At 38.5% G+C, this 25,072-nt stretch overlaps 1 protein-coding gene across 3 annotated transcripts in view; it reads right to left on the reverse strand.

The window, feature by feature from the left end:
- LDAH (lipid droplet associated hydrolase) overlaps positions 1 to 12,650 on the reverse strand; it is a 110,785-nt gene extending 98,135 nt beyond the window's left edge. Inside the window, exons 1-3 of one of the 3 annotated variants that reach the window (XM_066235194.1) lie at positions 12,487 to 12,650; positions 11,266 to 11,412; positions 1,098 to 1,253 (exon numbers count right to left, since the gene is read on the reverse strand). In XM_066235194.1, coding sequence (XP_066091291.1) covers positions 1,098 to 1,251 — 154 coding nt within the window. In that variant the 5' untranslated portion in view covers positions 1,252 to 1,253; positions 11,266 to 11,412; positions 12,487 to 12,650. The remainder of the gene's footprint in view (positions 1 to 1,097; positions 1,254 to 11,265; positions 11,413 to 12,486) is intronic. The other 2 variants (XM_066235192.1, XM_066235193.1) reach the window with 2 other exon arrangements.
- Between the last annotated feature and the right edge of the window lie 12,422 nt (positions 12,651 to 25,072).

Genomic DNA, 25,072 nt, shown 5'->3' on the forward strand with positions numbered 1-25,072 from the left:
ATTGCTTCCCATGCACCTCTTTTCAGGAAGCTTCTGGAAGATATGTCCCACCAAAAGTAAGAGAATAAACCAAGACATACGAAAATATGGGATCCACAAACAGGGAATCCAACCCAGAGAAAAGTGGAAGAACTCCACAGACGGTCTGGGCAGTGGGCTGGACAGCAGTCAGTCCAGACTGGGGCCAAAGGACAGAGTTCTAGGAGGGAGACCACCAGGAGAAAAAAAACTGGCTACTTAAATGCATTGAGAGGTTGTTTTATTGTTTTGTTTTGTTTTACTTCCAGAGAATAATTTTAGGATAAATATTTGGATTGAAACATAGAAAACTAAGTAAATTAAAGAGATAATCATTGATCCAGAGAAAACAAACAAAAATGTTCAAGAAAAGAATGTAATCACAATACCCTACAGACTTAGCTATGTAATATTATTGATACAATATAATATTCTATAATATGTATTACAGTTTCATTTTAATTTTTAAGGCTGATTGATGTGTGTGTGTATTCATAGCTATGTAATATTATTGATACAATATAATATTCTATAGTATATATTACAGTTTCATTTTAATTTTTAAGGCTGATTGATGTGTGTGTGTGTATATTCAATTCACTCACAATTCAAAGAGTGCTTCAAATACCTACAATCAAGTATCTACCCCTAACATTCTATTGACAGTGATTCAGCAGAAGTCACAAATGATCCAGATACCAAATCCTAGAATAAATATTCTATAGTAAATTTATAATCATCTTGAAATGAGACAAAAAGTTATTTAGAGAACTTTGAAAAAATATTTGACAAAGTTCTAATTATTCTAAAAATTGTAAAATCAAAAAGATTACAAAATTATAGGTATGGTATATTTACAACTGTGATGTATATATAAGTAATAAATATCATAATATTTATTAAAAAATGCACTGAAGTAAAAAAAAGCCCAACCACCCAACTACTAAGGGTGGTTGTTATCAATGGTTTGAGTGATTTTAATTCCTTCCAAAAGGCTTTGCATATTTCCCAAATTCTCCTTAAAATCAGAAATGGTTATAAGTATTTATATAGTGTTCGCATCAGATTTTTAAACTTACCAGTAATAATAAAAACAAGTAGCTTAGGTCGGCTGGCACTTTGATCGTCAAAGAGATCAGTCCAGGGCCCACATTTTAGAACCTGGGTTTCAGCTCCACAACATAAAATGAATTCCTCACGCACAGGAATTTCTTCCTTGACTTCTGAGTCCATTTCTAAATAAGGGAAGAAAAACAATATCAAGAGTCACTCAAATGTAAAACTTTAAGCCAAACACAATATTCAAGAATAAAAACGACAAATTTCAACATACCTAGAAGGAATGCCACAGGAGATAGGGGAGACAGATGACTATTCAGCTATTAGGGATTAAAGAGTTGCAGGAAAAAAAAATTAAAGCGAACCACAGGATTCAGAAGAAACAGAGAGACAAGTCGTTGGTGAAATAGAAGACTACTCAGGAGTGTGGATCAAAATCAGGTTAGCCTTTCCCACAATTCTCCTCTCCAGTCTAAACTGACAATGACCATGGATAACTTCCCTTTTCCCCTGCTGGCATTCTTAGAGCTTGGAGCTTTATCAGTGAGACAATTGCCCTATCTTTACCTGCTGAAAACTAGAGCAGTTATGTCTTGACCCTTTACCCTCCCAGAGAGAACTCTAAAGAGGGTCAGTGAACTTGATGATCTCTGTGTTTCCCCTATTAATCTTCTCATCCCAAATTTGGTAAGCATATTTTTATGCATTATGAAAGCACTACATTACTAAATTATAAGATGAGTAGATGAAATAACATCATGAATGATTTCCTGAATCCTCAACGTACGTGGGAAAATGCAGTCTCAGAGGATTTACATCTCCCCTGTCTCTGCCTCTGCCTTCCTGATGCCTAGCAAGGGGACCGTGACTCTACAGTGGTCTTCCCAGGCTCCCTTCAGCTTTCCTCCTTTCATCCAAAGCCACCCAGGTGCAGATTCCCAGGTCCCCATCACTTTTCTCCTCTTACCACTTTTCACTGACCTCACACCCTAGTCTGTTTGGTCTTTACACTTCCTCAGTGTCTCCACACTTTTCTGCTCCCATAACTGCTAATCCTTTATGCCTCAACTAGTATCTGGAATGCTTTCCCTGCTTGTACCAGTCATCAATTTATTGCCTCAGCTCCAAAATCACTCTTCATTGCCTTCTCAGCATTTTTCCTCTGCCAGCTGACCTAACATTAAGCTTTGTCAGAGAGAGAGGTTCTCTCTCCTGGTTTCAATGTATCTCACAGTAGGTATACAGGGCACTCGCTTCCCCCCACCCCACTCCCTTAGCGCTCAGGCTGTGAGGTCTCTCTAGTGTATTGACTTCCAACAGGAGACAACTATGCCCCGGGAAGACATATGGCTATACCTGGATATAGCTTTTGTTGTCACAACTGGGGGAGGGGCTACGACTGGTATCTAGTGGGTAGGCCAGGGAGGCTGTTAAATATCCTTCAGTGCACAGGACAGCCTCCCACAACAAAGAATGATGGAGTCCCAAAGGTCAGTAGTGCCGAGGTTAAAAAAATCGCACTCTAGTGCTAGCTTCCCACAGGGCACAGCTTTCTCCAGCACTTGACGGGCTATTACATGCTTTGCTTTCTCTTTTCTCCAGCTGTCTGCTCAAGCACCAGCAGAAATGTAGCAAGAGTCCAAGGACTAGGCTTGTACCCAGACCAGGTGGCTGCTCCTTGCACCCTCTCCTCTGCCCACACTCACATGTTGGAGGCACTGCCACACTAGCTTTTGAAAGAGCCAGCCACCTGACCTTTGTCCCACACAGCGGCAGGCACTTGGCCAGGAGAGCTCCATGTCGCTGCCGAGGGAGGCTTCTCCAAATCCCCATTATAGCAGTATCCAAGGCAGTGCCCCGTTTCGTCTTTATAACCTCCGTACTCCACTTACTGGTGCCTGAGGGTTATTACTGTGGTCCTTCCAACAGACATCACACACTTCAGGTCTCATATCTGCAGCAGCACCGTGACTGACTCTGTATACCCTCCCTCCAGCATTGGTTCACCTGCTGACAAAGTCCTTGTGGACCAGCTGTGGCACTGGCAATCGACCCGATTCCTCTATCACCCAATGGGCTGCAACTACACCTTCCTCAGTGAGGTCTAAACCCATTCCCCAGTTTGTCCTTGCTAGGGTACTTTCCCCTCAGCCCCCAGGGTACCTCTTAGAGTTCTCGTTATACAGTAACTTAATAGTTTCTCTCCTACCATAGCTTAATAATTCTTTTTTAACTGAATTTATTGAGGTGACACCAGTTAATAAAAATATACATGTTTCAGGTGTACAATTCTATAACATATCATCTGTATACTGCACTGTGCGTTCAGCACCCAAGGTCGTCTCCTTCCATCAGGATTTATCGTCCTTCTACTCTCTTCTACCTGAAACTACTATTTAAGTTATTGTGTGGTTTCTCTCTCCTCGTTGGATCTAGACTGATATATCCCTATGGTCTCTATCCAAATAGTTCTCTTCAAATGTTTCCCATTTTATACTCACTTTAAATCCTACTTCCTACTTGAGGTCTTCCCTAAGCACCTCGAATAAGGAAATCTCTTTTTCCAAACTCACAGCACCTATCTTTATATCTTTATCAAAAGTTGGCGGTGGTCATGGTAACCAGGTAAGCTTTCCCTAGGAATCTATATGCTTGTTTATTCACATTACAGCACACAAACTCATGGTGCAACAGTCAAAAAGTCACTGCAAACACCACCTTTCCCTCCTATGACTGAACACCATAAAGTCGATGCAAGGGTGGCAAGGACATAGTGAAATGAGATAGTCTATATATTGATGGTAATAATGAAAATGGCCTTTAGAAAGCAATCTGGCAGAACAGGACAATATTTTTAAGGCATAAACTATGATTCAGTAATTTTTTGAAATCAGTTCTAAATAGAAAATCTAAATTAATAAAAAATAATAAACGCATGGAATGCTATTTATAACACTGAAGAATCTAAATGGTCATTAATGGAAGAACGGTTAATTATGATAAATCATTACATAGCCACTAAAAGTGATACATATGACTTAACATTAAGAGAATGATTAAATAAATTGTAGTGCAATCTTATGATCAACTACTATGTTCCATCAAAACTGAACAGCTGTGCCTGACCCGTGGTAGCTACTGGATAAAGTGTAGACCTGGAATGATGAGGTCCCCAGTTCAAACCCCCAGGCTTGCCCAGTCAAGGCACATAGGAGCAGTAACTACTATGCTTCCTGCTCCAACCGGCCTTCCTCTCTCTCTCCTCTCTAAAATCAATAAATAAAATATTTTAAAAAACCACAAAACAACTGACCAGCTCAGCTAAACTGGTTATTCTTTACCCATCTGCTTCCTAAGATTTCTAAAATCTCACTTCTCTAGTCTGATGGTATGTTGCCTCTTCCATTTTATTCATTTATGCCTTTATTACTTTTATTGTCATTTTAATGGATTTAGGAAGGGAGAGGAAGTAAACATATATTTTAATCTCCATGTATAACCAAAAGTTACACTGATTTTCCTATATAAAACTACTTAGAAAATGAAAATTTCTCACTTATAATATGGGGACTCCTCCCCATTCAAACTGCAGTGATTGACTAAAAAAAAGTATTATCTCATCTTTTCTTATGGATTGGTTTTTAGTTCACTAACAAATGTCACTGTAGCCCAATCTCCAAAACTATCACAAAACACAGTATATTTATCAAGTTCATGTCACATTTATAAAGTGTTAGAAATAACACTAGATATAGCTGCAATGCACAGCATTAGATTGGAAAATTGAGAAGACACTGACTAAACTGAATATTTGCAATGGAAGAGAATCAAAGTTCTTAACTAGAGTCAACTCACAAACGCTTAACTTCAAGTAAATGATATCCTGGGAGTTTGATTAGCCACAAAATTAATGAGAAATCAAGTAGATATGAAACTTAAGCATATTCTATAAAACTGGAAAACAAAAAACTACCTACAACTCTAAAGCACCTTAATTAAATACAATTGAGAAACATGGAGTTAACGTATAGATTTCAGAAAGTTCCTTTTTATTCTGCTCCACTCTTAGGCTTCTGAATGCCGCACAGTTCAATAAAAATGCAAAGGAAAACAAAGTATGAGCATTCAAAATATTCCTTACCTAAGAATCCAAGGTAATTTGGTCCTGCAAACAAGTGTCAGATGAACAAAGGACAATGTACTCTAATTACATAATATTAAAGGCTGAAGGCCCCACCTTCCACCACAGTCTGCAAGCAATCTTTAAAGACATCAGTTTTGATAAGCAGCAAGAGTTAGGCTGGATAAAAACCAAGTGTGGATACATTCTGTACAACTTATGCAAGCCTTACCTACCTAGATATAGGTGTTCATGTGCTATTATCAATGGATTTCTCATTTTATTAAAAGAATTTTCCTAAAATTATCTTATACAAACCTAGACAATATACAAAACAGAAAAGCAGACTTTCATCAGTATAAATTTTATAGGTTCAAATTTATATTTATTATAAAGCCAGCCAATAAGAACAGTGAGGCTGTACAAATGTTGAATTTTTTTTTTCTTTCATTTTTCTGAAGCTGGAAACAGGGAGAGACAGTCAGACAGACTACCGCATGCACCCAACCGGGATCCACCCGGCATGCCCACCAGGGGCGACGCTCTGCCCACCAGGGGGCGATGCTCTGCCCATCCTGGGCGTCGCCATGTTGTGACCAGAGCCACTCTAGCGCCTGAGGCAGAGGCCACAGAGCCATCCCCAGTGCCCGGGCCATCTTTGCTCCAATGGAGCCTCGGCTGCGGGAGGGGAAGAGAGAGACAGAGAGGAAAGCGCGGCGGAGGGGTGGATAAGCAAATGGGCACTTCTTCTCCTGTGTGCCCTGGCCGGGAATCGAACCCGGGTCTTCCGCACGCTAGGCCGACGCTCTACCGCTGAGCCAACCGGCCAGGGCCACAAATGTTGAATTTTTAAGGTCCTCACAAATTTTGCATGGTAAGCCCTTCTCAGATGTGTTGGCAAATATGTTCACCTATTCAGTGGGTTGTCTTTTTACTTTGTTGATGGTTCCCTTTGGCGTGCAAAAACTTTTTAGTTTCATGTAGTTCCATTTGTTTATTTTATTTCCCTGGCCCAAGAAGGCATATCAAAAAAAATAGTGCTACAAGAAATGTCTAAGATTTTACAGAGACAATTTTTCAGAGAAGGTTTAAAATCTTGAATAAGATGATTGGTTTATATACACTAATAATCTAAAGCTATCATTAATTTTGCCCAGAAATTACATGGATATTTAAAGTAGCTCTCCTTGAAGGATAAATGCTTTGCAAAAGTAAGAATCAAATGGAATTATATAATTGAAAAATATAATTTAAAAACTTGCCGATACACTCACTAGAATTAAATTGGCAGAACGGGATTGGTGTACTTGAAGACAGAGCAACAGAATTTATTCATTCTGAACAAGAAGAAAACAGTCTTTAAAAAAAAAAAAAGCAGACACTTAAGAGACTTTCAGGAAAATAACAAATGATCTGACATTTGTATGAGTGTCCCAAACAAGTATGAGAAGAGTGTGGGGCTGAAATAATTTAAAAAATAATCAATAAAAGCTTCTAAAATTTGGCAAAAGATATATACACTTACAGATTCAAGAAGCTGAGTTAACTGCAAACAGGAAAACCCAAAGAAATACAAAACGTGTCATAGTTCAAAACACTAATGAAAAACTTAAAAACAGCCTGACCAGGTGGTGGCGCAGTGGATAGAGCATCGGACTGGGAAGCGGGGGACCCAGGTTCCGGACCCCGAGGTCATCAGCTTGAGCACGGGCTCATCTGGTTTGAGCAAAGCTCACCAGTTTGGACCCAAGGTCGCTGGCTCGAGCAAGGGGTTACTCAGTCTGCTGAAGGCCCGCAGTCAAGGCACATATGAGAAAGCAATCAATGAACAAAAACTAATGATTGATGCTTCTCATCTCTCTCCATTCCTGTCTGTCTGCTGTCTGTCCCTGTCTATCTCTCTCTCTTACTCTCTCTCTGTCACTGTAAAAAAACAAACAAACAAAAAACAAACTTAAAAACAGCCAGAGATAAATGACATATTAGCTATCAGGAACAACAATTTGAATGCCAGTAGATTGCCCATTAGAAACCATGGACACCAGAAAAAAGTCACACATTTTTTCTTTTTGTTTTCTTCTTTCTTTCTTTCTTTCTTTCTTTCTTTCTTTCTTTCTTTCTTTCTCTCTCTTTCTTTCTTTCCCATACTTTATTTATTTTTAGAGAGAGAGAAGTAGGGAGGAAGGAGGGGGCAGAGAGAGATAGAAAGAAGTATCAACTCATTCATAGCTCCTTCACTTTAGTTGTTCATTGTTTCTCATATGTGCTTTGACCGGGCAAGCCCAGGGTTTCAAATTGGTGCCTTCAGCATTCCAGGTCGACGCTCTATCTACTGCACTGCCACAGGTCAGGCAAAAGTGGAACATTTTTCAAGTGCTGAAGGAAAAGGACTATCAACCCCAAATTTCGTATTAGACAAAACAATCCTTCAGAAATGAAGGGTAAATAAAGATATTCTCAGATGAAGAAAAGGTAAGAAATTTGTCACTAACAGATCCACTATTAGGAAGTTCTCCTAAAGGCAGTTCTCCACATAGAAAGAAAGTGAATAAGGTTTAACTTCAGTAAAGCAAGAACAATGAAATGGCATGAGTAGTGGTAGATATAATGGATTATCCTTCTCCGCGTTTGTTTCTCAAATCGTATTTGATGGTTGAAGTAAAATTTATGACAGCCTTTGATGTGGTACTCCATGTATATACAGAACATATGACAATTATATTTAAAAAGTGGAGAGGTTAAAAGGACCTAAATATAAGTAAGGTTTCTCCACTTCACTTGAGGTAGTAAAATATCAATACAAGTAGGCTGTGTGATGTTATGTATGTATACTGTTATACTTAGCACAACTAGTAAAAAAAAAAGTGTACTAAGTAATATATTAAAAAGCATCATAAGTCAAATGGAATTCTTAAAAATATTCAAGTAACCTACTAGTATATATAAAAAAGAAGAGAATAGAAAAGTAGAAGATGGAGCAAACAGAAAACAAATAATAAAATGTCTGATCTAAGCCCTAAAACATCAATAATTATTTTAAGTAGAAATAGTCTAAATGTAGCAATTAAAATCCATAGATAGAATGGATTTAAAAGAGACATGGTCCAATGAAAATAAATAAATAAAAAGAAACATGACCCAACTATGTTATTTACAAAAGGGTTACTTAAACATGCCAAGATTGTTGGTTGAAAATAAAAGAATAGAAAAAGATATATCGTGTTAATAATACTTTTTTAAAAAAAGATAGGCTATATTGCTATCAGTTAAAATAGAAATCAGAGCAAAGAAAATTATTGTACAAAGAGTACATTTTATACCGATAAAAGGATTAATCCATCAATAAGACATCCTAAATGTCACGCATTAAACTGAGATTCAAAATGCATGAAGCAAAAACCAATGAGCTGAAAGGAGAAAGAGAAAAAACCACAATTATAGTTAAAGACTCTTAGCAATGAAAAGAACTACTCGAGAAACAGTCAACGACATATGGAAGAACTGAAAGCCACCCTCAACCACAGAATGTAATTGACATGTATTGAACATTCTACCCAACAGCAGAATACACATTCTTTTCCAACACACATGAAATATTCATCAAGATACACCATATTCTGGGTCATAAAACAAACATAAATTTAAAAGAATTAAAATCATATATCTTATATCTCCTATTATTATGCAAAAACTAGTATCAATAACCTAAAGAGAACAGGTAAGGTTCCAAACACTTGGAAACTAAAGTACACCCTTCTAAATAATCCATCGACAAAAAACAAACAAAAACCTTTCAGAGGAAATCGGAAGAAGTAGAACTCAACGAAAATACAAAATATCAAAATTGTGAGATGCAACAAAAGCCATGCTGGGAGGGAAATTTTTACCCCGCTATGCTTACATTAGAAATGAGAGACAAGCTCTGTTGTGAGCATGGCCCAGATGGGTAGTGCATCAGCCCTAGACAGGGTTGCTGTGTGGATTCTGTTCAGGACGTATGCAGGAGTCTGTCTCTCTAACTCCTCTCCTCTCACTTAGAAAAGAAGAAATTAAAAAAAAGGAAAGAAATGAGAGACAAAGTCTCAAATCAATGATCAAGAAACTAGAAAAAGGAAAACAAAATAAACATAAAGCAAGCAGTGGGAAGAAAATGATAAATATCAGAGCAAACATCAATAAAACTGAAAAAAGAAAAAATCAGTTAAATAGCAATTTCTTTAAAAAAAGATCAATAGAATTAACAAGCCTCCACTGAAAAAGATAAAAAGAGAGAAGACACAAATAACTAAGACCAGGAATGAAATAGGGGTTATAATTAAAGACTGTAAAGAATACGATTACCCTAATACAAAAAATAAAACTACACATCCATACCTCTCATATCTATACCTTAACAAAATATTAGCAAAGAAAATCCAGCAATGTATTTAAAAAAGTATATAGTACAACAACCAAGTAGGAGCTAGTCCAAGTATGCTCAACATTCAAAAATCAATCAATGTAATCTACCATATCAAGACGTTATAAGAAGAAAAATCATATAATCATATGAATTAACAAAAACATACAGTACATCTAACCCTGCAAATGTACTTCTGGGCATTTATCCCAGAGAAATAAAAACATGTTCACACAAAAACCTTCCTACTAAGGTTCACAGCAGTTCCTTTTGTAATAGCTCATAACTGGACAAAACCCAAATGTCCCTCAACAAGTGATTGGTCAAGTAACTGTGGCTCAGTTCTACACCATAGACTACTATTCAGCAGTAAACAGGAACAAACTACTAAATCATGAAATGACTTGGATGGATCTCAAAGGAGCTAATGCAGAGGAAGAGTCTCAAATATTACATATTATATGATTATATTTATACTACGTTTCTAAAATGGACAAAATTATAGAGATGGAAAATATATTAGTGGTTAGCAGGGTTAGGAACTGAGGTAGGAGGAGATGGCTGTGGCTACATTGGGGCAGCATGAGGGAAGCCCGTGGTGATGGAATGGTTCTGTATCTTGAACATACTGATGGTTATATGAAGTTATAGACCTGTATATATACACAAATAAGTGCTTGTGATACTGGTGAAATGTCAGTAAACTCTGTGGATCATATCAATGTCACTTTCCCAGTTCAAAAATTGTACTAGATATACAAGACGTTACCATTGAGGGAGATTAGTGGAATCACACATGGGGACACTTTTTTGCATTTCTTGTGAATCTATAATAATTTCAAAAGAAAAGTTTTATTACACCCTATAACACATTTATTTATTTAATTGTGTAAGTGGAATGAAAAGGAAAAAGTGAGAATTTGGCCCCTATAAGCCTCAACTCATCCAGCTGAAGTCGGCATATAAAACAGGTGCATAAAAAAACATCCCCACCCTTTCATTAAATTTATATCTTTCCCATCCTTCTCCAGAATATGTCAGAGGAAGTAATCATTTGCTATATCCTGACTTGATGATACTCTTACTACCTGCAAGGAAAACTACCCTCTTTTTCTCTGGTTCTTTCATTTGTGAAGTACATTCTCATACTTCTCATCTGGCCTTAACAGCATTGCCAAATAGGCAGTACGATTCATGGAGTATGACACTGTCAAACTTTTAATTTTATTTGAGTGCAGTTATAGGGCTTTTTTTTTAAAATTTATTTATTCATTTTTAGAGAGGAGAGAGAGAGACAGTGAGAGAGAAGGGGGAGGAGCTGGAAGCATCAACTCCCATATGTGCCTTGACCAGGCAAGCCCAGGGTTTCGAACCGGCGACCTCAGCATTTCCAGGTCGACGCTTTATCCACTGCGCCACCAAAGGTCAGGCTGTTATAGGGCTTTAAAATGGTGAAACCAATGCTATCATCTTCTGACTCCCACTCTAAAAATTCCCAGTCACATACTACAGAATTTGGGGAAAAACAGCATATTGTAGAGCGGGAAATGATGCACTTTACGCCAAGATTCTGTGAATCGACCCCTTGTTCCTGCTTAATAAGTGATAAGAAGACTAGTAATTTTTACAACTTATGTCTAACTTTGTTATTTAATGACAACATACTAACCTCCAGTAAGATTCTTCTCAAACTCGTGCAACTGGGTCAGAAGAGCAAGCTTATACGATCGATATAAAATTCATTACCACAGCTGAGGAAACATCAAAACCGAAGCACATACTACACTCAGGATGAATTAAACTGAATTATCTTTTCCTGAAAAAGAGAAAAACATTTTTTTTCCCCAGAACTCCTTTGCTTCTTCCAGTTTGCGAATCAAGGAATAGTGTCCGAATCTGCATCCTGTCTTTTGCAGGAAAATAAAAACCTAAGGGTGAGAGTTCAGAGTTAAGGTGAAGGATAAATGAAAAGCAGTGTGAGTACTAACTACCTCCTGCGAAAAGCATCAAGAGTTGTAGAGTGTGTGTGTGTGTGTCATTCTTTGAATGCTTATTGTGTGTAAACCACTATTCTAGACGCTATGTGAATTATCTGTTAAAAACAAACATCTAATGGATACGATAGTACCCCCATTTTACAGATGAGAAAACGAGGCACAGACTTCAGTAAAACACCAAGATGTACTGCAAGGGGTATAGGCAGCAGAAAGTCTCAATGATTTCCCCCAAATGCTGCACTCTAACTTCAAGGAAGCAGGCTCCGTTTTGACCGTGGGGTCATAGAGAATTATTGAAGCAACTACTGCTGAGCCTCATGTGTGGCTCAGGGAGTGTCAAATTCAGAGCCTGGCCCAAGAGACAATGTTCAAGGGGATCTGTGTAACAAATTTAGGAGAGGTATGGGGGAGGAGGCTGACCCTTCTGAGAACCCTGAGTGCAAAACAAGAGCGCTTCATGACCCCGCTGAGGGGCAGGGCGGGAAGTGGAGAGCCACGGGGGAAGAGTGGCTGGTCCGGGCTGGAAGAGGCTTGAAATGTGAAGAAACTCAGCTCTCTGGAGGCCCTGACGTGGGCCTCTCCAGTCACTTCTCCCGCACAGCTGCCCGGCGTCCTGGCCCCTGCTCCCCACAGGGGCCGCAGCGACATCGGGTCCTCAGGTGCACTGCATGCAAGTACAAGCGGCACGTCCCCGCGCTTGGAGGATCGAACGCTGGGCCAGCAGCCAGAGCGGGTCCCGGCCATGGCTCCGGGCACCGAGCGGTCGCAGCGCTGTTACGCCCCTGCGGGTCGTCGGGCCAAGGGCAGCAGGGGCTCGGCGGGGACCCCCAGACGCCTGCCCGGCCGTCCTTCCCCTTGCAAAGTGCCCCCCAGTGCGGCGGGAAGAGCCTCACCTGTCCGCCTAGAAAGCAGCGGGCTCTGCCCTGACTCTCCATGGAAAGTGTCACGGGGCCCAGAAGTCCGCGCCCTCTGACTGGCCCTCTGACGTCACATCTGCGCGACGCACGCAGCTCCTGGGAGCGACGCTTTCAGTTCACGCGGCGCGCGGGCTGGTGGAAGAGACTGGACCCAGAGTTAGGGAATGTAGTCATCCATAGAATACTTATGACTTCCCTTCCCGTTTTTCCTTTTCTTTTTCTTCTGCCCATATTTCTTCCTTTACTGGATGCGTCCTTCTCGTCCCCTACCCCCCAGGAAAGTTGATTCTCTGTTGACTTTATTAGCATTCATATAGCCAGCCTATGTTACTGCACACTTTAGCAAAATGCTGAAGATGTCTATTACAGAAGTATTTTGAACTTGCCATACCAGACTCCATGATGACAAAGATGTGTTCGTCTTGTGAACTGTTGTATCCTCAGTATCTGCCACATAGCAAGTGATTGTCTAAAAGAAGTGATCTGTCCAAAAATACGATAGTGAGTGTGACGTAGTTTTATAACTGGGTGGGGTGGGGGGGAGTAGACAAGTAGACCAGCACGTGCATGAATCTCACCTACAGGAAGAAAGAAAGCGTTTTAGCATCTCAGTGATATGAACTACCACCCAATCAGCTGCTGAAAGTAGACTGACTGGTCCTCTTCTTCTTCATGAACTTTCTCCCTTTTCAGTTTCACTTTCTAAATAAATAACACCATGAGTTTTTTAAAAAGCCACTCATTAATTGACTAAGTTTTAGTCCTCACAGCGACCCATTTAGGTTAGAATTAATATGTGATCACAGAGTCTGAGAAACATAGACAAAAACACAAAATAAACTAATGCATAGTTCAGTGTGTGCAAAATTTCCAGTGAACGTGGTTCACAAGTGCAGCATTTCTTTCAATCCTTGCATGTGCATTTGTGATGCATTGTCTCAAGTGATTTATGTCTCTAATTTCATTACATAAGCCTGTGCCAGAAAAATTAACCAGGAGAGTTCAATCTTAGGGAGTTCAGTCTAGCTGGGAGAATCTAGCTTATAGTCTTTCACAGTTGCAGCCAAGCTGGTTGGTCAGGGATGCAGACATCTCAAAGTTTCACTGAGGCTGGAGAATCCACTGCTAAGCTCAATCAAGTAATGGTTGCCCAAACACTGTTTCTCACTGACTGTTGGCCAGAGGCTGACCTATTTCAGGGGCATCTGGGGACTCATTATAAAAGCATTGAGGGGCTGACTCTGCATTTCATCCATCTAGCAATGTCCACAGAAAAATGTGATGTGGGTTTTCTGATTATTTAACTTCATGACTGGATAGCAAGGAATAATGTATGGAAAGAAAATATCAAAATATAAGTTGAGCCTTATGTACAATAGGGTAATTAAGGAACTCTAATGGATGTAAATGACAAAGAGAGACAGAGTTTTGTCAAATAATAGTGACAGGAAATATTTATTGAACATTTACTATGTGCCAAGTTTTGTATTACATGTTTTATGTAGGCCTAGAAGGGGAAGAGAAACTTATGGACTGTTCAGGACGGCAGTCTCAGATAAATGGCCCTCTTTTTGCTCAATCCAAATGGACTCATGTCTGAGTCCTAGGGAAAAAAGAATTGTAGCAGGAAGCAGAAAGAAGTTTTTCCCCCACAAAATCTATGACAGATTTTGGGATGGAAGGCAGTGCTCCTTAGCAACCACTGTGACAGAACATAGTACCAAGGAAATCTGCCCCTTAATGATTAGAGAAGCCTCGTGCAAAGTGCCATGGATGTGAAATTTTCAGGGAACTGTCAACCATATGCAGCACATATAGGCAGGAAATTGTAGGGGAAGTAGTGTCAGAGCCTTTTACCATTTCATAGGCAACACCATTTAAAGCAAGAGAAGAAAAATGGTTGCATTTCTGATATGGCCTGGATAACTCTGCAGGGACTCTTGAAGACAATCCTAGAAACTGTTACACTTGTTAGAGACCATTTAATTGAGGTAAGAGAATAGTTTGGGCCACTTTGCAAAACAGAAGGAAGGCCCACAATAGCAATGAGAGTGAGACAAAGAAATGGGTAAGTGGCTCTGGTCGCAACATGGCGACGCCCAGGATGGGCAGAGCATCGCCCCCTGGTGGGCAGAGCGTCGCCCCTGGTGGGCGTGCCGGGTGGATCCCGGTCGGGCGCATGCGGGAGTCTGTCTGACTGTCTCTCCCTGTTTCCAGCTTCAGAAAAATGAAAAAAAAAAAAAAGAAATGGGTAATGCTTGCATCTTTATGATAGGAAAGAATATTTCTGATGGTTGTTATGAGAATGTTAGAAAGAACTGACTTATTAATAAAATATGTTCCCACCTTCCTTACTATTCTATTACACTAAAAGTTCAAATTGGTGCTTTAAGCACCCTTTGAACTAGGATATGTAGGTTGAATATTGTGTAAAAAGGAACAAGAGGAGAAAGAACAAAGAAATAAGAAAAAAGAATACTTTTATTTTAAGACTTTCAAGTCTTAAATATATATACCTGCAATATAATGTAACTGCAGTTCCAAATGTTTTGTTTTAACCCCTCAACATGGTCCGTTAGCCCTGCTCAATGAAACCATAAAAAAAGTTTTCAGTGGCAGGACAGGGTACAGAGAAGAAAGATATGGGAAATATAGTTCAATTATCTCTATAAACTAAAACAAATATAGATTGGGACTAGCTACAGATAAATATTCCTTTAGAAGACAGTGTTTTCATTTTATTGGATTATGCAGAAACCAATTTCTCGTTAAGCAAGGTTTTTGTGGGCTAATTATACTGCTACAGGATTTATTTTTTAGTGAAGAATTTATGTTCCCCAGTAAAATAAGAATGGGTTTATGGGTTTTTTCATAGATCAAAATGTCTTTTCATATTGTCCACCTATCCAGCTCTCATAGACTGAATAACGTCCTCCCACGTCTGAATCCCTGGAGTCTGTGAATATGCTACATGACATGACAAAAAGGACTCTGCAGATATGTGGTAAGGATCTTGAGATGGGAAGATTATTCTGGATCATCCAGATGGGCCCAATGTAATCACAAGGGTCCATATCAAAAGGGAGCGGGAAGCCAGAGTAAGAGACCATAATATGATAATGGAAGCAGAGGGAGAGAAATAAATATGAAGATGGAAGCAACAGTCATAGTCAGAGAAAGAGATCAGAAGATGCTATTCTTCTGGCTTAAAGCTAAAGGAAGAGGTCACAAACCAAGGAACGTAGGCACCCAGCCAATTGCTGGAAAAAGGAAATGTCTTCTTCCCTAGATCTTCCAGAACCACAGGCCTGCCACCATGACTTTAGCTCAGTGAAGCTGATTTTGAAGTTCTGATCTCTAGAATTTAAGATAATAAATTTGTGTTGTTTTTAAGACACTAAATTTTTGGTAATTTGTTGTAGCAGCAGTAGGAAACTAATATACCAACTAAAGAAAAGCTTTGACCATCTCTGTTTTGCAAACAAGTGAATACCAGCTAGAAGTTTAACTTTTTATTTTCTTTGCTTTGGGACAATATAAATAGTATTAGCACTATGAGTAATTTATATTTTCCTAAAAATCATCCTCCTTAATTCAGGTTCTCAAAAAAAAATTTTTTTTGCTTTGAGTTGAGCAAAGTAGTTGCTTATGAATTTTTCAGTTTTGTCTGTATTTGTGGTTATTCCATTCTTTCCAAATTTGTGCTTTTGTGGTATCTCCCATTTCCCCACAAGATTAGATGACCTAAAGGTTTATGTTTATATATTTTAAAGGTTTTTTTGGATGAAGCAGTTCTTGGATTTACATAATAGTTTTACATGGTTTATTTAAAATTTATTGTTGAATTTTTAAAATTTTATGATTCTTCCCTTGTTTTTAAAAATTTTTAAATTAATTTTAATTTATTGTGTTAACATAAATTCAAGTGTCCCACTCAATATAACTTCCTCACCCTCACCCCTTTGTCTTCCATTGCCTCCCCACTTCCCTTTGGGCTTTGCTGTCCTGTTATCTGTATTTATGTGTTATGTATATATAATTTCACTAATCTCTTAACCTCCTCTGATCCCATCCCCTCATCCCCCTTCCCTCTGACAGCTGTCCCTCTGCTCCCTGTGACCCCACCTCTGCCTCTATTCCGTTCCTCAGTTCACTTTGTTCATTAGATTCCACATATAAATGAGATTATATGCTATTTATCTTTCTCTGCCTGGCTTATTTCATGTAGCATAATAAAAATTTCCCTTCTGTTTTTGTTGGTATTCTTTTTTCCCAACTTGAGTCTTATTTGTAAATAAAAATTTTCCAGCTGTGAATATTTTCTTTTTCTTTGCTTGTATCTCATGTTTCTGATGTAATGATGAGTAAAGTCATTTGATAATAAGCGAACAGATTTGTCCAACTGAGAGATCAGTTGTCCTGTGAAGGAGATATTGTTCTGATAAATGTTTTCATATTTATATGTTTCTCAAGCAATAAACTTATTTCTAGTAATTGTCTTCATCTAAGATTGCATTTTGTGCCCTATTGATATTAAACTTGCCCATGTGGCTTGTTTTGGACAATGAAATGTTAACAATTGGTCCATAGTGGAATTCTATCAGTGTGGGATTCTGTCATTCCTCTTTTCTCTACCTTAACAGCAGTCTACCCCACATTGGGGTTCTTCTTTTGTCCAGGGTCCCAGAATGAAGAAGATGGGGAGTAGAGGTGGAACCAACCAGCGAAGGACATGCAATGGGAGCAAGAAATAAGTCTTTTGTTATTGTAAACTGCTGAGGTTTTGGGGTAGTTTGTTATTGCAACATAAGCTAGCAAAATTGATACTGTGTGTATTGAATAAATAACTATATATGTATGTGTTATCTATATTTCTTTATATACTATAATATATGTGATATATAAAATATATCATATATCATCTGTACCTAAATATGACATAGTAACATCTTTTGAACAAATAATATATATGTACATTTTATGGGACTTGAGCTATCATGTTTGCTAATTAAATTATAATAAAAATCTGTAGTTGTGGGTTTGCTTTGTTTTATGACATATTTGTAGTCATAGCCAAGAACTGTTTGATGTCAACCCTTTTGTTATAAACAATTCTCCATTACAACTTTGTTTCTTTGAGAAAATCCCATTGCTTTATACCCATCAGATTTGGGACATTTTGGGACATGGTTCTAGAAATTGACTCAAATGTTTGCAGTTCTTTTTCCTTTTTAAAATTATTTATTTTTATTTATTGATTTTAGAGCTAGAAGAAGGAAGAGAGAGAGACAGAGAGACAGAGAGACAGGAACATTGATCTGATCCTGTATGTGCCCTGACTGGGGATCAAACCCACAACCTTTATGTCTCGGGTTGACGCTCTAACTGTTGGAGCTATCCTGCCAGGGCTAATTTTTTTTGGAAGTTTTTTAATTCTGCAATTTTTGTTACTCTTCAAAACCAGTGGAAATGACCTGTAATCACAGACATAATATATTTATAAATGTTGTCTCTTACAGTAGAAAAAATATAGTCTCCTGTAACCATCGGACATATGAACAGCATGAGATATGAAAATCGTTTTAAAAATTCTTTTTAATAAGGAAAAGAAAGCATTCAAATTTTTTCTTTAAAGCGTAGTCAAGAAATCAGGTAGTGTTTAGATTCCAAATTATTTTTTTCACAATATAAATTAAGCATCTGTACCTTTTATTTTTACAAGTGCTCATAAAATTTTGTAATTATTTTAATATTATGTTTTATAGAACACTATGTATTGGTAGATCTAAGCAAAAACACTAGATGTCAAAAATAGTTGAAAATAGTATTTTAGGTTTAATACCCTCTGCCTTACATTGTCACTCTTATGAGACAAAACTGCCATAAGTGAAATTTGGTTAATTGTCGAACTTAGTTATAAACCTAATTCTCTGTATGTTAGAACAAATCTGAGTTTTAGTATGCTAATCTCTGAGTAATCAAACATGCCTAGGAAAAAATAATCTGTAAGGAAACTACAACTAAAAACCATATGATTTGCATTATTAGTACTTTCCATATAATAATTCTACACATTGTTATCATTAGCAACACTATTTCAATCATGAATATCACCAAGTTCAGAAGAAATCATTTTTGAATTGTCTCTATTAGACCATGATCAAGAGGAAAAAATACAAGACCTAGTTTTCCTTTAGTGTTGTATCTGACATTTTTAAATACACTCATTTTCTGTGGTTTCATGTAACCTATTACATTTGTCACTGGATGGCAAGGAGGCCTGTCTCTCATTAGCACTTCCGCCAGTACTTGAGAAAAATATCCTGAAAGAAAAAAGATTCAATTTTCCTTCCCCGATTGGGAGGCATTTGTTTTTTTTTTTTTTGAGAATTCAGTGCATATCATCTTTAATTTTAGTTGAATACTCCTAACCATATGATGTTATGAGATATAACTAACATACTATCCGCCTCGAAATATGTTTCTCTTTGATCCTAAAAATGGCTTTTGATTAAAAAATTGGCTCTCCATTATGTTAATAATGAGATAGCATTTAAGTGGTGCTGGAGGAGGCTGATCTATAATAGACAGAACAAAAGTATAGATCAGAATTAAATCTGTTACTTTTTAATCCACTTCTTATTGTTTCCCCTCCTTTATGTGTAGCTGAGTGCTAAGATTCCCTGAAAACTTCCACAAATTTGGAATGTGTTTATATTGGGTTTGTTGTGTGTGTGTGCACCCATGTGCGCGTATTGTCTTTGTAAGGAAGTTTTAGAAAGTGCTTTTAGCTCAGCTATTTGCCTTGCTTGTCCTTCCTACTTCTCCCATCACCAGAGATGACCTTAGTGTCTCTTAGTGACTCTTTATTGGGATGAGCCATTCAGGATGAGACAGTACTCCCTTGCAGCACTCACTGATGAACATTTCCTAGTGTAAGTGCTCAATGATCTTTCAGTTGTGAAAATCAGACTGTGTCACTCCCATGTGTAAAATCGCTCATTGGTTTCCTCTTAAAACCCATATTTCTCTATCCAGCTTACAATGTTTTCATAAGTGTGCCCTAATCTTCCATTCTGCCCTTATCTCCCCTCTCCAGGAGTCTAAACTATCTAGAGAGTCCCTACATTCTATATTCTGACCCCTCTGTCTTTACACATCTCGTTTGTGTGGTCTGCAATGTTCTCCATCAACCAGGGAGGCCAATTGATTCCTTTTATTCCATTTCTTTCAGCTCAAATGTTAAACCTTTTTAATGAAGCCAGAGATAAGACTCTCTGAGGCTGTCTTAACAGCCTTGGACTATATACCTCTGAACTCCTTTTACTTGAGAGATCTCTGTCTTTATTGTATTTAACCTGCCCTTATTCGAGTTTCTCTTACATGCACCAACTCTAATTTCAACTAATATATCTGCATTATAGTAATTACCAAAATGTATAATACTAGTCTATTATATATCTCTATCTCTATCTAAATCTATCTATCATCTATCTATCTATCTATCTATCTATCTATCTATCTATCTATCTATCATCTATTTATAGTGGGTGAGAGCAAAAGTCTTGTGACCTTGGTTTTAGCCTGAACTGAACAGAATCAGCTCAAGATCTCCATTGTACCCTGTGCCACAGTAAAGCACAACTCAATTGTCTAACTGTGTTGAGAAGTTTTTAAGGAGTTACGAATAGGAGTCTAGGTTGTTTGCAATGTCTTAGTGACAGTAAGGAAGGTCCTAGAAGCAGGGGGTTGTATTTGCTTAAAATATAATAAGATAAATATTGCTTAGCTAAACCCATATACTTTTTAAAGAAAAGACCTAAACCAAAATCAAGTTTAATTTGAAAATATAGTGCTTGAGTTTTTTACATTATTAGCAAATATTAAGACAATTCAAAATGTCCTCAAGATATAAACCTAGACAGAAGCATGATATTCAGGATTAGAAATATTTAACAGAGAAATGAAATTCAAATCATGTTGTTAATAAGTTAGAAGTATTTAAATTATCCTTAACAATGCACTAATGTTAGGAGATTATTAACTATTAGAAGGTACCTATACTGCTTGTGTTGTGATCTAGAATTAATAAGACATAGTAACCTGTGTTCATTGTGTATACATGTTCATGTATACATGGCTGTTTTATAGCCAAAGGAGTGCCAAGATTTCACCTGGCAGCATTTCCACTTTTTAGCAATATTATAGAAAAAAACAAAACATAATTTTTTTTGAAAAATCTCTCTTTCTAGTCTCAATATAGGTTCCTGAACCTGATCTAGTGCAGTTGTTGTCCTTGGCACTTGGAGATTTAAATTCAACCTCACAGACGTTGCTCTGAGGTGCTCTACAAGCAAGTGCAAAAGATTTTGCACAGGCTCTGTCTAAGAAAAGCTCAGCTTTCTATCAGCTGATTTGGGGTCTCCTACCCTCCAGATTTCATTGTTAGTTCTCTTATGTTCTGGGTTAAGTAAAAAATTTTAGATGAGCTGTTGGTTAAAAAAGAAAGCTGCTAGGGTTTGTACCAGACCAGACATAATCTCCTCTGCCAAAGATACATTTTGAAAATCAGCGTAATTTTTAATGATGAAGTGTGGAATTCTGAAAAGAAGTTTTGCTTTCTTTTTTAAAAGGAAAAAATTTCCCCACAACATCCTCCAAAAATTCACAATCTATAAAGTGTGCTCCTCCTTTATGTGCTCCTCACTCACTTCCTAGATCCCAGAGGCTGTATGGTCTTTGCAGCTGGCCCTGTCCAGTGTTGGTGACATCAGCATGGGTGGACTGAAAGAGTATTTCAACAGGAACAGACAGAACATGAGGCCATGTTGGTAAGTTGCTCAGATCTGAAATTGTTTCCATGATGGTCTGATCCTTTATAGTTTAAATAAATTTGAATATGGAATAATAACCATAAAAGTTTTGCATTGCCAGGTGAGAAAGTTATAATCTTCATAGTTGGCTCTAGATTACTGCAGGAAGCATATGCAGTAGTTAGATTACCATTAAATTAATTTTAAGAATGAAATATTTGAGGGCCAAAGTTATGAATGCTATCAGAGGAAATTGATTTAAGTGTGTTAAAACTATATGATGTTTGATGGGAAGTGTCCATGGGAAATTTGAAGCGTCCTTGCTTTGATTCACAGTGGGTTTTCAGTTACTTTTGCAGATGTGATTCCTGTCTGAAGCTTACAGCAGTGTTGTGGGGCAAGCGGTTCAGAAAATGTGCCTTTTGAGGGGTGAGGAAGCTGAGCATTGGAAGGATTAACTGACCCTTCTAAGGTTTCCAGCATTATTGGCAAGACTGAAATACAGACCTCTAGACTCTCACCTGGTGCTCTTTCCTGTGGTAGCATCAGGAGAAAATAAAACTGAAAACATAGGAAGAAAGAAAAAGGAAAATGGATTTAATTTCATAGGATGCTACAAATGAGAGGTTTGTATTAAAATTCTATTTAAATGTAATAAATTTGGTGAATATGGATCTTCCTGAGGAGAAAATATCTTGATTTTTTTCTTTTTAAAAATTTTCCTTAAGTGAGAATCGGGGAGGCAGAGAGACAGACTCCCACATGTGCCCTGACCGGGATTCACTCGGCAAGCCCCCTAGGGGGTGATGCTCTGCTCATCTGGAGTGGTTGCTCCATTGCTCGGCAACCAAGCTATTTTAGCACCTGAGGTGAGGCCATTGAGCCATCCTCAGCTCCTGGGTCCAAGTTGCTCCAAGTGAAGCATGGCTGCAGAAGGAGAAGAGAGAGATAATAAAAAGAGAAGGAAGAAAGGAAGGGGTGAAAAAGCAAATGGTTGCTTCTCCTGTGTGCCTTGACTGGGAATTGAACCTGGGACATCCACATGCTGGGCTGACACTCCACTGCTGAGCCAACCAGCTAGGGCTTCTGATTCTTTAAAAAAAATTCAGATATAAAGTAAAAATAAGCTTTGTGGAATTATAAAACCCTTAGGGGGAATAAATGGTAGCATTGACTCTAATGGTTAAGTGGGTCTATTTTCATCTCCAACTGGACAGACCCTTAGTACATAGTATTCTCAGACACAGTGTAATCACTGACCCTTTCAGACTTTGCTGAGAGTTTTCCTAGGGGGAGGCATTTCTCTTCATCATTTTGCAGCAACTGGCTTGGTGGCAGTGTTCTGGATGGCCAGTGTGAGTTTCTGCTTTCTAGGACATCTCAGAGACCTCCTTCTGGGGCTGTAGTTGTAGATCAGGGGAGAGGAGATGCTGAGAATACGGAAAGACATTGATGGGGCTCAGAACTCACACTCTTGGCTCTCATCATTATTTGAACATCTTCTGATGCAGATTATGACCCCACAACCTTACCCACTGTGGCATAGAAACCACTTTCCATGCATTTTTATTCTTGGTGAGAAAATGAACAGAGAAAAACGTTTCCCGGGGCAGCAAATGACAGTCCTTTACATGTCTGTGTATCTGTTCCCAGACATGCTAGGCCTTGTGCATCTTGAACTGTAGAATAAAAAATCCCCATTCTTATTTCTTGGCACTTAAGAAATTACTGTAGAAGTTCAATGTCTAGTTCATTTGGTTACATATGGGTAGAAAGCTTAAAGCCCATGTGTGAAAGGCAGTTAAATACAACAGCAATGAAATCAGTACTTTGAAAAATGGTTTTGGATAGTTTAATCTCTTGAATGTTGATGAGGTGATTAAACCGTATTCCAAGATACAATTTAGGGACTGTATTAGGCTGTAAGAATCCTTTGCAAATCCCACTTGAATTTCATAGCATGATGGTCCGTGTTAGCAGAGTTGTTAAAATACAAGCTACTACAAGCAAAGCCTGGTGAAAGAAACTATGCCAAGTTGAAGCACTCTCCCTTTGGGTCTCTGAAAGTTAAGGAGAGCTTTGTATTTCTCGTGTAGTTAAGGCTGGGCTGGGGCTGGGGTTGCAGCCAGGGCCAGTGTTGACACATAAAGCTATCTCTTTCAGAACACAGAAGGGAATTTAGGAAGTTAAGTGTAAGCTTAAGCACTGGAAGAAATCTTATTTATGATAAGTTAACATTTGTAAGTACAAATTAGACCAAGTCATTGAGCAGCATTATTTTTATTCTCTCTGACCCTCTATCTGTACCCTCTCTCCACTCCACTGGCTGCAAAGACATTTCTGCATCCACTTAAATAGACCACCAAGCCTAACTGTTGAATCCATTTACAAATGTTAGTCTGCAAAATCCAACTGTCCTGAGGCCTTTTGAAGCAGACAGAGGATGGGAAGGAAGGGGCCTTGCCAGAAAGCTCTCTGTTCCAGCACCTTTCCAGGCTCCCTTGGAATGGCCACACTAGCTGACCAGACGCTCTTCCCCAAGCATAAATCTAGTCATGTCACTCTGGGGTACTGCCTAGAGTGCCCACCATTATTCCCATTATATTGTCAGAGTCTAGCACAGTTCTGGCAAAAGAGCAGATGCTCAGTAAAAGTGAGCTGAGTAATAGAAGGACAATTTAAGGAGGAAATAGAATTTACTTCATCAGAAGAATGGACGGAAATGGAAACTTACCTTTGTTGAGCATCAACCATCTACCAGATAAGTACCGGCTTTCCTTGTGGGTTCTCCTTTAAAAGAATAAAATGTCACTCTGGAACCAACTTCAATGAGTATCTGTTGACTATCTCCCTTTGACTTAGCACTGGGGCAATATTCTGATATATATTGTCTAATCTTTGGCTTTTTCTTCTTCTTCATACCAGCCCTTGACCCCTACTCCCCCATATCCAACCTGATTTCAGTTCGATCAGTTTGATTGCTACAAAGTTTTTCTTTCCCCCTCCTCTTCCTTTCAGCAGCTGGTTTCCTATTTATTGTTTTAAACCTCTCACTTTTACCATGAGAATCCTTCCAGAATAAATTCCACACACAGTTTGCCATCTCAAGTCTTACACAAAGTGATTCTGACCCTATTGGATTTCTCTACTTCTATGTCCCACCCAAGAAACTCAATTCCACTAACACTGACTGACTTATTCATTTTTTAATGGGCCTTTCTCTACTGTGGTGTCTTGTTGAAGGTGTTCCATTTCCTTGGAGGTCTTTCCTTGTCCTAAACATTTTGAACTCCTACCCAGCCTTAAAGGTCCAGTTCTACTCCCTATCTTTATAGACTTTAGCATCTCTTTAGATGGTAGTCATCTGCCTCTTCTACACTTCCAGAGTGCTTGCATCATATTGTGATGGTCCCAGCCACCCCAGAGAAACTTAGTGTGATGTGCCAGAGGGAGTAGGCTCTATCTAGAGTCTGATTCCACTACTAACTTAAAATAGGGCAATACAACACTTATCATAACCCCCATGATCTTGGATGACCATGCCCTGGATCTGTAGGTAGAGAGCATCCCAAACCAAGGCCCCTTCGTGAGCTTTGCTTTTACACTTAGCTAAAAAGGAAGAAGCTACTTGGAACACCTAAATGTCTCGTGAAAACAAAACAGAGCAGAACCTTGGGCTGAGCATGGGAATATTATCACGGGAGTTTAAGAGGAAAGGTCAGGGAGTGGCTAACTAGGTTAAGAAGACT

Source organism: Saccopteryx bilineata, chromosome 6, assembly GCF_036850765.1.
Source record: "Saccopteryx bilineata isolate mSacBil1 chromosome 6, mSacBil1_pri_phased_curated, whole genome shotgun sequence".
Taxonomy (NCBI): domain Eukaryota; kingdom Metazoa; phylum Chordata; class Mammalia; order Chiroptera; family Emballonuridae; genus Saccopteryx; species Saccopteryx bilineata.